Source organism: Camelus ferus, chromosome 13 (genome assembly GCF_009834535.1).
Source record: "Camelus ferus isolate YT-003-E chromosome 13, BCGSAC_Cfer_1.0, whole genome shotgun sequence".
Lineage (NCBI taxonomy): Eukaryota > Metazoa > Chordata > Mammalia > Artiodactyla > Camelidae > Camelus > Camelus ferus.
Window position 1 is genome coordinate 14,279,537 of NC_045708.1, and position 13,462 is coordinate 14,292,998.

General features: G+C 34.1%; 1 protein-coding gene across 12 annotated transcripts in view; it reads right to left on the bottom strand.

Moving 5' to 3' along the window:
• EIF4G3 (eukaryotic translation initiation factor 4 gamma 3) overlaps positions 1-13,462 on the bottom strand; it is a 319,236-nt gene that overhangs the window by 60,822 nt on the left and 244,952 nt on the right. For 9 of the 12 annotated variants that reach the window (XM_032495372.1, XM_032495370.1, XM_032495371.1 and 6 more), the window contains 4 exons: positions 11,709-11,842; positions 10,327-10,446; positions 9,836-9,946; positions 4,172-4,342 (listed from right to left, as the gene is read on the bottom strand). In XM_032495372.1, coding sequence (XP_032351263.1) covers positions 4,172-4,342; positions 9,836-9,946; positions 10,327-10,446; positions 11,709-11,842 — 536 coding nt within the window. The remainder of the gene's footprint in view (positions 1-4,171; positions 4,343-9,835; positions 9,947-10,326; positions 10,447-11,708; positions 11,843-13,462) is intronic. The other 3 variants (XM_032495369.1, XM_032495368.1, XM_032495365.1) reach the window with 1 other exon arrangement.

Genomic DNA, 13,462 nt, shown 5'->3' on the forward strand with positions numbered 1-13,462 from the left:
GAAAAGACAAACTGCAGACTGAGAGAAAATTTTTGCAAAATACACATTTGTATCCAGAATATATAATGAACTCTCAAAACTCAATAAGAAAGCACACCAACTAGTGAAACAGGCCAAATTATATAAACAAAAAATTTACCAAAGAAGATACTCAAATGGCAAATAAGCACACGAAAAGGGGCTCATCTAACATACTAGTCATCTAGGAAATGCAAATTAAAACTACAATGAGATATTAGCACACATCCATTAGAATGGTTAAAAATTGTAAGGCAGAAAATAACAAGTGCTGGTGAAAATGTGGAATTATTGAAACTGTCATGCCTTGCCAGTAGAAATACAAAATGATATGATAATCATCCTGGAAAACAGCTCGGAATTATCTAATAATGTTAAACTTACATTTACCATACAACTCACCAATTTCATAGCTAGGAATTTACCCCAAAGAAACAAAAATGTATGTTTACACAATTCCTATACGTGGGTGTTCATAGCAATGTTACTCATAATTGTTAAAACCTGGAATCTGTTCATCTTGTGACTGGAAAAACAATCTATAGTATATCCAAACAACAGAATACTTCTGCTTAATAAAGAATAATCTAGTAATACATGTAGTATTATGGATGAATATCAAATGCATATGCTGATTAAAAAAAGTTATATTCATAATGACTCCATTTAAATGATATCCTGAAAAGAGCAACATAGGGGCAAACAGATCACTGATTGCCAGAAGTGGGCATGGGGAGGAAGAGGATAAATAAAAAGTAGTACAAGAAAATTTCGGGAGGCTGATGGAAATGTTCTATATCTTGATTGTGGTAGTAGTTACATGACTGTGAGTGTTTGTCAACAACTATATACATAAAAAAGCAAATTTTGTTAAATGTAAATTAGGCCTCAGTAAAAATATGACATTGTAAAAATCCACGAAACTATGATATAATAACTGAGGATCATAAAATGTTTTGTTTGACCCCTATGAAATTTGTATCCAATTATAAGAATTTTTAGAATATGTACCAATATGTTAACAGGTTTCTCTAGGCACAAGATAGTAAATAAATCTATTTAAAAATTATACTGTCAACTTTTCCAGCAATGAGTCAGTGTCACTTTTATAAAGAAAAAAACTTTAAGTTTATTAGGGATGGGGGAGTCACTGCACTTCTCTACACTACCTGTATCAACTGAAACAGTATCATTTAGGTCTAAAACTTCAATCTGTGCTTTACATAAAAACAAAATAAAACAAAAACAAAACCCAGCCTTCAGATCCTCAAATGTTTCAGAAGATAATTAAAGCTTAGAAAAATAATGATAATTAAAAGGTCATTTACTGAAGTAATGTACAGCAAGTGACTATAGTTAACACTGCATTGCATATTTGAGAAGTTATCACGAGGAAAAAAATTTGTAACCCTGCATGATGAAGGATGTTAATTAGACTAATTGGGGTGATCATCTTGTAATATATACAAATATCGAATCATTATACTGTACATCTGAAACTAATATAATGGTATTTGACAATTCATAGCTCACTTAAAAAAAGAAATCTCCAGCATCAGAAAAACAAAAAGTTTATTGAAAACCATTTATTCGTTATAACTGACTATCTACGTGATTCCCTCCAAATTCTGTATTAAGTACAAATGAAACAAGAGGCACAGGAACTGACTTCCAAATCATCAAAATTTAGCTGCAAAGACAAGAAAGTTATAAGAAAAGTGAGAGAGCAAAAAAACATGAGGTTGATTAAGAACCAGAGAAGAGAGTTGTTTAAATACAAGGAGAGGTCAGTGGCAATGGGTTAGTCAGGAAATACCTTTAGAAGGAAATGAGAATTGGGTCATATTATGAAGGGCCAAAAAACAAAACAAAAAGAGAAAATAAAGCAAAACCCTCCAAAAAAACAAAATAAAAAACACATAAAAACCCCCGACTAAATGGAAAGAAAAAGGAAACGACACTTTAGAAAGGGGAAAACAAAAAGGAATTGTTACTGATGATTTTCTATTTTAGGAATAGAAAACAACAAGGAAAGATCAAAAGGATAGTGTGCACTACTTGGGAGAGAAAATGAGGTCTTAAATGTTAGGTCAAAAGCTAGAGTGGAGAGATAAAAATCAGTCCCTCAGGTAGATGAGTCGGGCAGCAGCAATGGGGATGCTGTATCAAGCGAAGAGAGATGAAGCACGGGTCCCAGCTGTGGAACCACTGCAGCAGTACATGTAGGTGGTAGGAGTCTAGACAGGTCATGAGGCAATGATTTTCTAGAAATGCTTCAAGAAGGAGATGAAATCGTACAATGTAGGAAAAATAAGGTCACTGTGGTCATTCATAATGTTATAAATACAGTGGTAGAAACAAAAGTCAGGGTGAAGAGTTTTCTGGAAGTGAAGGCAACAATAAAACTTGTTTTGACAAAAGGAAAGAACTAGAATAATAATTAGTAGGAGCAACAGGTCAACTGGGGTATGAAGCAAAGATGCTCTGTATTTAGAAGAAAAAGTGTCAAGAAAAAGGCTATATTCTGCACTGGATTTCCTTTATTCACTAAAGAAAACAGCTAATTAACGATACCTCAAGAAGTCAATATAATTATTATAATATAATAATAATAATATTGGGGAGAACTCTGTTACAGAGTAAAGAAAGGCAGATTATAAATCACAATAAATGGACTATTCAGTAGCAGTAACACTGTGAGTAACAATCTCTCAAAGCATCAGTTTGCTCAAATGGCAAAAAGACAATTCCTATTTCCTCTTTCATAGGTGTTGTAAGAATTTAATGAGATAAGGCACTAAAACAAGTGTCTTAAATACTTAAACAAGACACCTTCATCTTTACTGATAAAAATCCAGCAGGAATTTTAAATACCTTTGTAAGCCATTTAGGCCCCTATTCATTAAGCACTTCTCAGAGGGACTGGAGGGAGAGATGTGGAAGGTGTTTTATTTGTTTGTTTTAAAAAGGTTGAGATACACTGAGAAGAAATGGAGAGAAGACTAGGTACTTGATTTTAGTGAATCTGGAGAAGGATGTACTTAGGGACAAATGTCTGGAGCAACTACTAGAAAGATGAACAAAGGCAAGCAGCCAATTAAGGTTTGACAACATGGCTTTGTGATGGATCAGTTCCTCTTGGTTCTGACTTTGAATGAAGAACTTTATTGGTTAGTTTAACGTTTAACAAGTATTTATTGGGAGTCTACTATGTATGGGATTCTGTGTTGGTGCTGAATCAAAATCATGATTTGTAAGTTACATCTCTTTCCAGGAACATTAGCATACTGAGTATGTCACTGGGCTCCAGAAATCATGTCAAGTGCTTTCTATTGCTTCATTAAATCCTCACAATGGCCTCATGAGGTAGGTAATATTAGTACTTGCATTTTACGGTTGAGATTAAGAACTTGCCTCTGTCCCCAGAGCTGGAGCTTTTGACTGCTATACTAAACTGTTCTTGGTGAGAGGAAAAATTGTAAGGAATCACTGAAAAGTTGGTATGTGACTTCTGATGCCTGTCTCTGGTATAAGTGCCAAGTTCAAGAAGAAACTGGTGCTTAGAAGCGAAAACATCCTAAGGATACAGCAGAGATAACCCAGGGACAGGAACTGGCATTGTCCGTACAAAAAATGAATAAAGACTTTATACCATTTGACACACAAAAATAGTAACTTTGTCTGGACTAAAGGAATTCATTCAATTTACCCTAAGGACTTCTGAGGGCAGGATATGTGCAGAAAGATGCAACAAATTCAATTTTATTACAGAAGACTGTAAACAAGGTGGGTTTCTAAATTCTAACTTATTAGAAATGAACCATAAAGCAATATGCTAACTAGAGTAGCAAAGGGTGATGACTGAGAATATAAAAACACATTTTTAAGGAAAGTAAATATTGATCTAAGGCTGAATGATAGACTTCTATGATGTATGAGCCCTCTAAATATAGTGTCTGTTTTGAAAAGCACATAGAAAGCAATTTCAAGAGAAAACAGTAAGTTGTTGGCACCTAGAATAACTTTTAGAATGCTTATAATAAAATTAGAAAAAATCTTAAACTAAAATCTCTACATATAACAGAGAAAATGACAAATTAAAACAACATCATTATAATTCTAAAACCACGTTAGAATGCGCTTCTGTTCTCACCTGGGTTTTAATGTTCTCAGGATCCTCAGCTTGGCTGTCTCGTTTCTGGCTGGGCTTCCAGGCGTTCTCTGCCTTTTTCAGGTGCACATCTTCTTTTACAGAGACTGTGATAATCTTCCTGGGTTCTCTTCTCTGGCCAGGTTGAGATCTCCGTGGTCCAACATTCAACAACTAGGACAAGAATATTCTTTATTATATCCATACAGAGTGCTTACAATTTACTGTCTCTGCTCTGTTGTTCAAGACTAATGGTCACACCAAACATTTCTAGATGCAAAGATGGGTATTAAGCACTCAATTCAGATAAGATCTTTTTTTGGGGGGTGGGTGTCTTAGAATACCATCACCACAATGTTCTCCACCACCACAATTTTTGATCCTGAAGTCCTAAATGAGATAACTAAAGTGATGGAAAATTATGTTTAATAAAGCTGTTGTTCTTAACAAAAAAGACTACCCTTAACTGAAGCTCCACCTTTTTTTTTTAACTAGTTATGTGACTTTGGACTGGTCATTTGAACAATTAAAAAAATTCACAGGCAGAAATCATCACAGTTACAAAACTGCTTCAAAACTGGGTCTGTAAACTTTCAGTGTGAAATGAAAATACATACACCCTTACCATGACAATTTTCTGTAACACAGATACCCAGGCTGGCTGTAGATCTTAATGGATCCCTCCAAATTTGCTGGGCCAGAAATACCAAAATAAGTCTTCCTTATATCATCAATGAAATGCAACTAAAATGCTCCCTGAAAAAAATGCCTTCGTCTCTTTTTCTGCTCTTTGTTCCTGCTAGAGTCCCATTAAATGCATTCTGCTAAAACCAATATATGTTAGCATGTTAGACTAGTCATCAAATTAAAAACTGTTACTGCAGGAGTAATGGGGCAAGTTAAAAGTTGTACTCTGTATATTAAAATATTCGTAATAGTTGCTACTCAAAATGCTTAGACGTAATTTTTCAAGATTAACTATATGGGTTGATAGTAAGTTCTGCTCCTCCCAGATATATACCATATTGACAGCCTTTACTTTTTTCTGACATGTCATTCTCTAAATGGTGAGTAGACATTGCAATTAGATTTCAAAAGGGAAGAAAAAACACTTCACAAGACATATAGATCAGAATAATATCTCACTTAATGCCCCAACACGGTCCTTTTGAATTCCTATCAATCTTCAGAGAAGGAAGTAGAAACTTTAAGGTCAATTTTTATATAAAAAGAGACATTCTAAGAGAGACATAGTCTGAGGCCTTTGATAAGCTTCAAAGCCTTTATATATCATTCATCTCAGAACTAATTATTCTCTTACCTTTCACCATCTGCCCTAATTAGAAGTGGCAGTATCAAAAATGTATCAGGATCAAGACAGAATTTCTGGGCAATACACACCAATCTTGTCAAATACATCTGGCTAAGGACTCAGTACTGATATAATTTTAAGACTGGTAAACATGAAAAAACTGAGGTCAAATAAACCCAGAGGTACCAAGCATGACATGATATAACTGAAAGAGAACCAAAGAGGATAATCAGACTGGAAAAGTAACAATAGGGAACTGTTGCTAAACTAGTCAATACTACTGTAAGAATATTATTTATAACTGAAACCTTGAAATGGTAGCCCAGGTAAAACAATTCTATTAAGAAAATCAAGTATTGTCTGGTTTTTATAATTCAGGTTATATTCTAGAGTTAATTCATGTGGGTTACTATCTCTTTCAATGTTTGGATAAAATTCAAATAAACAGCGGGGAGGGGATAGCTCAAGTGGTAGAGCACATGCTCAACATGCATGAGGTCCTGGGTTCAATCCCCAGTACCTCCTCTAAAAATTAAAGAAATAAACCTAATTACCTACCCCCTACAAAAAAATAAACAAAAAAAATTTTTTTAATTCAAATAAAGTTATAGTGTAAGACATTTAACTTAATCCATTCATTTATACATAAAAATTTGTCAAGAACAAAGGCTGGTGGGTGTAATAAAAGGTGATTATGTCAAAATCACAGAAGAGTTATAGTATGCATAATTTGGGGATGTAATTTTATTATGTTTGAATAAAGTCTGAAAATGTCTATTTCCAGAAAAATACTACAAACACCAATGAATATGCCTTGAGATTTCTAAAAAGTAAATATGATTTATGCTACAACTCTTTACCTGCCCCATGATAAATATGTGTGAATTTCAAATGAGCAGTATAGAGATGTGCAGATATTACTAGATAACATCAGTATTTCAAAGGAAAAAAAGTTTGAAATTCAGATAATATAAACTGTTAGTCCAGAATTTAAAGTTGAAATTGTAACCCATGTGCAATCTCCCAAGACAAATTTAAATTTACCTGTATCTCTGGATAAAACTGTTCACAAGTATTTATCTAAGTGTATTGAGCCCTCAACAGATTACTATACTTACAAATGCTTAACATGCTTAATTAATTAATCTCTAACATTCTTATGCTAATACTGAGAATGATCTACTGTTGGAACATCAATGCCTGGAAGGACTGAGGTGAAGTGGACAAGAGAAGCAGATCAGAAAACAAAAGAATTATGGACTCTTGAATCCAGTTCTGCTATTTATGAGCAAAGTTACCATAAGCAAGTCTCAACTTTGTTGAACTTCAACTTTCTCACATATCAAATGCTTAACTTACCTACAAAAGTTATTATGAGTATCATGGCATATAATAAGACTGTATAAAAGGACTGTGAAAACTAGGTATGGAATCAGGTATCATCATCAATACCAAAGAAGAGAAGAAAACTTTAAAAAAAAGTGGTATGTAGGCTGATATAATGAAACACTTTGTGTCCCCTTTTTTGTGTGTGAAAAACTTAATATAAATTGTCAGATTTACAGTATCTTTCAAAAGTTGCACCATATATGAATGAATAACTTGTTTACTAAACATAAACAAAATCTAGGATCTTGTGCTAAGAGTTATGAAATACATAAAAAGAAATAAAGCTTGGTCTCTTTGCTTGAAGGATAGAGAAGTCTGACTAACGGCGAAATGAGGAACTTTCGGGTACAAGGTGCACAGGGTCCACAAATGTCAGAACTAAGATAAAATAGCAAAATTTGAGGCTGATTAACTAGTGAGCCACAATTATTCCAGGTGAGCTGAAAATATAAATTTTTTATCCACTCTTTTTCTTTAATGTATTAAATAAGAAACTGTACCATCTCCGTTTTAGAATTTAACATGCATTGCTTCTATCTCACTCAGAGACTATAACCTCAAACTCCGCTGCTTACCTGGATAACCAAAGGAAACAGGACCAGTATTCATTTTAGCATTTTTTAAAGAGAGATAACCAAGGATTCCTTTAAGAGAGAGGGAAGGATGATATAAACTCAGGAAACGTCTTTGCACCTAGGATTTTTGTAACAGCTCAGCTAATCTCAAAGTTAGTTTCAATGAACATAAATGGCAAGTTACTACTCTAGGTCTACAGCCTATCTCTCAATACATTTCTTTTGGGGTACTTCCTATGATGTCTGCCAAGAGATTACTATTAAAATTAATATCACAATAGCCAAGTAATTTGACTTTTAAAAATCAGAGAGATGATACTACCTGGGTGCTTATACCCTTTACTGTCCATCAAAAGACCTACTTTAATGTTTGAAAATTGTAACTGCCTATGGCATTAAAACAATTGCTATGCATTTAAAATATTTTGTCACAATCTGTTGCAGGGAAGTTCATACCAGGAGTCTTGGCAACTTAAGCTATACTATGAAGCACACCTAGAAGATTTTAGTATCTTTCGGTGGTAATTATTTATAAGCCAATTTGGAAGCTGTATGGAACCAAGACTATGAAGAGGAGGGCTGCTGCTTTTTTCCAAATGGCATATTGATTGTTCCTTTACATGCTATTATAAATATAAAGGGTATGTATAATATATATCTTTTAAAATTCCCATCTTTATCTTCACCAGTATACCAAGGTAAGCTGGACAAATTAAGTGCAGAATGTTTGTTAGCAAAGAGAGATGCTGGAAGAATAATTACTTGCATTAAGACTTAATACATCAAAAAAAAAAAAAAAAGCTTAATATATCACTATTACCCTGATAGATCACAATAATTCCACTTAAAAATTAGCTTGTGGCACATGACAGAGCTATGCAAAGAAAGTAAGTTAAATAAAACTTTTTTTTTTTTTTGGAGACACTACAAATTCTTGATAATGGCTCATTTCCTGTCATATTACTTTGCACCAAGTAACCAATGTATCTGAAAAATGCAGGCACATAAATTAGTGGACAAACATACATTGTGACAGTTACTTTTAAAACTCATTTTCTAACTTCACTATTTTAAGGGAGATATAGCTATTCTTAATTCATAATATTTCCTTTTTGCTATACTTGATTATTAGACAACAGCAAGCTTGTAATGAAAAGTGACAGGATATGCTGGAAGAGGAGACACAGGTATGAATTCATACCTTCTGCGAGTGACACATGAACAAATTGAGCAATATGATAACCACAGATGCTGTTAACCAGAGAATAATCAAAACGGCATCAACATTATTTCAAATGTTTGGCAAAACAAAAATACAAACTGAAAAAAAAGTGACGATGAATATATATATGTTCATGTATAACTGAAAAATTGTGCTCTACACTGGAATTTGACACAACATTGCAAAATGATTATAACTCAATAAAAAATGTTAAAAATAAAATAAAATAAAATATGAAAAAAATCATAGAAAAAAATGAAACTAAAACTAAAACAAAGGTTAACAAACTTAACAAAACAAAAAACAAACTTAAACTACCAACAAGGGAAATTGATGCTGAAAAATAAGGTATAAAATGGTTTCTAGAAAGCTGCTTTCTAAGACTTTCTGGTGAGGAAATTAAAACTTTGGAAAAAATTTTTATTTGGTATTTGGAGAAATTAGACAAAGGTTAAATTTCAAACTTGTGTGAAAATTTAAAGACACACAGAGGTCTTTAAGATGGTGATGGCCAATAAACAATATGCTGCAAATTAAGATTTTCTGTAGGTTTTACAAAAGCTTCAACACAGTGTAGATATTCACGTATTTTCAATCAGCATTTGGCTACAGGCAAATAATTAAAATATCTACAAAGTGACATTTGTTTTCAGATGGTGTCCTCTTACTTCAAAGCAGGTTTCAAAAGTTGCCATCCAGAAATAAAAACATGATGAGGAAATAAAAAGTGTCACCTTATATAAATTTTTTTACAAACATATAATAGTGTTAACAGGGTGACCTGCAAATGTACATCAAAACCTAAGCTCCTCCAGAACTTTAGATTAAGTGTGTTCTACACCATTCCAACTTTGGAAAAAAGAGGTATTCACATCATTGGCAACTTTACCCCATGCTTTCTACAAGTTTACAAAGGATGGAGTAGGCAGAGGCTGCCGAAATCTGCACAGTGCAGTGCCCCAGCATAACTCCATTGGTGATGCCACTTCCACCGCTGAAGAGCCTGCCACTGGGGGTATAAAGGCAATCTGCAGTTTACCAATACCACACTCTTTTGTACATATCATTTTTTCATATTTTGACTTCACAACCTACAGTAAGTGAGAAGAGCAAAACAGAAATTATAATACTATAGAGCATTGTTTAAAACAAAAAAGGATTCAGCGCACCCCTAGAGGCAGGCTCTTCAGGGGTGGGTGCGACATCGCCAGTGGAGTACAAGCTGGGGCTTTGCTCTGTTCCAGAATTGACAATCCATGCCTGCTCTGCACTTTGCAAATCTGTAGAAACAAAGACAAACAGATGACCATTAGCTGAATGTCATCAGAGAGCTCTAGTATAGCAGGACACCTCAAAACAAAGCAGGAATCCTACTCAAGGTTGGCTCTATTTTTTAACCCATTTGCAGGTCATATCAGCAAAAAAACAAAAAAAATCAAGACCAAATTAATGCAGACCAGCTTCTTTTAAGTAAAAATGACTCAAGTGTATTCTTTATTTATTTTAATATTAGGATGGAAAGGATAGTCTTCGCCTCTTCTATTTCTTCTTCTTGGTTAGAAGAATCAGTGAATAAAAGCCGCTCTCTTGCCGTTAGACAAGATGTCATGAAGTCTATGACAGTTTCTAACTAATTGGGTTGTAGGAAACTTGCACTTACAGGTACACCTCTTCCACCAGGGGTTTGCCTTCCAAAATCTGCAAAGGCTGGAGTAAAGTCTGGTCCTCGAGGCAAAATCCGAGGATCCAGAGTTCGCATTGGCAATTTGGGTTGGTTGATCTGCATGAAGAAGCAAAGGAAAGCTTGACATGAGTTCCAGAGCATTCAGTGCCACAAAGATAAAAACTGAGACTGAAGTTAGGTCAGCTGAAATGGTAAGCTCTGGCTTTTTGAACCAGTGGAAGTCTGATATGAATCATGATAGATTCTCCTGGGCTAGCCATAGAGTCCTTAGGTCAACAATGATTTTTTTAGTTCCCTGAGAAGGATGAGGCCTACAATTCCCAAGGGGAGACTACATACAATCAGTGGAATGACTCACTAGACACTCAGGACCAGTAGAATGGCACAAGACAAGCTATTTTGAGATCTTATGAACTAGGGCCAAATTTTGGAATCTTTTTCCAAGATCAGAGGACTTCCTTATAAGAATCCTGTTATTGCTCATTTTAATTTTGATGTATTGACTTACGGTTAGTAAAACATGTATTTTGAGTGGACAACAAATCTCCAAAGGAGGTTTATGTAGTTATGTAGTTTACATACAAGGTTTATGTAGTTTCATGTGTGATAATTTATTTAAAATCTTACTTTGTCTGCCTTGTTAACTGGAGATATCTGACTCTGCACAGACATACAACTTAACTACAGACTCAGAAAAGCTAAGGAGCTCAGTGGAGAAATCTACTAATGATTGGTCAAAGTAAGGCAGGAAGACAGGAAGGAATAAACAGATGAAATAAACACAGACTATACTAATTTACTGTATCCCCCATTAAGATCAGATATAAAGAGAAAGGGTGCCTATTTATTTACACAGGATTAAAGACTAACTGTCCTACAAGTACCTTTTATGAAAATTTTGAGTTATACATAATTCGAATTATGTTAATTTCCACTTAAGTTTGATCTGCCAAATACCTTCCTGGGTTTCTGATCTATCCCTCAATGCCATCCTAATCCCGTACCAAAATTGCAGAACAGTGGGAAAAGAACCCCGTATCACTTTAGGCATATTAGGCAACAAACATACGATTCCCACCACATTACTAGGAAATAGCCATAATAAGCCAATAATAAATTTTAAAACTTTACCACTCAAATATAAGCCAAACTCCACGATTACTATAATCAATAATACCCCCCAAACTCAACAGTGTTTAGGAAAACTCTAATTCCTAAACATTATTAGTTAAACATTTAATTAAAATGCCATTTGGTTTAGCAATTCCTAAAAACTGCTCATATTTCACATATTTGCACTGATAATTAAAACCACTTCCCACCAAAAAGACACAGCTTTCTCTGATGGTGAAGCTTACCTTGTCAAGAACCACATCACTAATGGGAGGCAGGCCCTCTGGTTTCTGAATACAGGCTGGCATGAACTGGAAATCCAACAAAAACTCCCTGTCATACTGCTTCTTGCCTTCAGTGTCAGCAGGCTTCCAGGATTCTAGAAAGAGGGATGTCAGGCAGACAACTGTCTATAAGGTCATTATATGTATACATCCAGTAATATACAAGCCTATTGCAATATTTACCTTATCTCATCATACACAAACAAAAACACAAAGAAAACACTGAGCTGCAGTCAGAAAACAGCATGTAAAGATTTAAACTGTTAATAGTTTTATCCATTCTGGATACCTTTGGATAGTCATCTGAAGTAGGTGCTATAGGAACCATTTCATTTATACATTAAGCAGACTTTGGCCGGGCGATATAATAATCTTCATTAAATAAACTACCAAGTCTTAATATAATACTCTAGGCTTCATGGAAAAAAAGGATACTTTGCATGTTCACTTGGAAATGTTACTTTCAAAGAAGAAATATGGTAAAAGAATGTAAAACACAAAACTAAATAACTTATTTAAAATTCCTATACGCCTTAAAGCAGATAGATACAGAATTTTGCCAACTACTATTTAATCTGAAGAAAATAATGTACTTCCTTGCTGAGCCAACTAAAATGGGAAGGCATATACCTTTCTCCAAAAATCCTGTCACTAAATATATTCTTAGCTAATATTTTTAATATAAATGTTAAATTAACATCAAAAACCAGGCCCCAGATCATTTCACAACAGCACACTGGATCCTTCTTTTTATTAGTAGTTCTTAATGTACAGGTAATAGACTCACTGATGGTCTGGGAGAATTTTGTAGATACTTTATTACCATATTATATTTATTAAAACCTAGACAGTTTATCGGGATCTAAATCTTAAATCGCCCCTTTTCCCAATTACTGCCAGTGTATAAGGGTAAAAAGCAGTTAGTTGGTCAACATACTTAACATAGTTGGGGCCTATAGTTGTGTACTTTTTCCTTGTCAAAATAAAGGATAAAAATATAATTTACACAGCCCTAAAAATGACAATAGTGTCTCAATTCCTGAACAAGGACTGGTGGTAACTCAAGTGCTTGGTGATATGAAAGAAGCCTAGAACTTCAGAAGAAATTTCAGTATATTGATTCCTAAGGTTAAAAACAAAATTTACAATTTCATAAAGCCCATTAGCAGCAGTTTACTGGTAGTGTTTTCACTGAATATTAATGATCAATATATGGTATCAACCAGTGGCTTTCAAACATTTTTTACTACAACTCACAGGAAGAAATATAATGACTTCGTGGCTCAGAAAAAACACACACACATATATAAATGAAATAAAAGTTTCTTAAAACAATAATTTCCCCTACTGCATGTAATGCACTGACAATTTTTACTCTATCCTCCCTTTAAAAAATTTTTGGTTTTAATTTCACAGCCTATTAAATGGGTTAAAACCAAAAGTTTAAAAAATGCTGGTCTAGATTATTTTTGAGACCTGATATTTTACATTCAAACCCTATGTCATGCAGAAGTCACTCTAGATTTGGAAGACTAAGAAAAACTTCTCATCTAACCCAAACTTTCCACCAAAGCAACTACCTTACCCCAAATATCAATATCAAATCTCTCCAATAAATCTCAAAGTTAACCATAATTTACATAGTATTGGGACAGAGGTTTAATGCGTTTGATGGTGTCTAAAGGTGAAAGATCCCCTAGGGTTTATCATATATT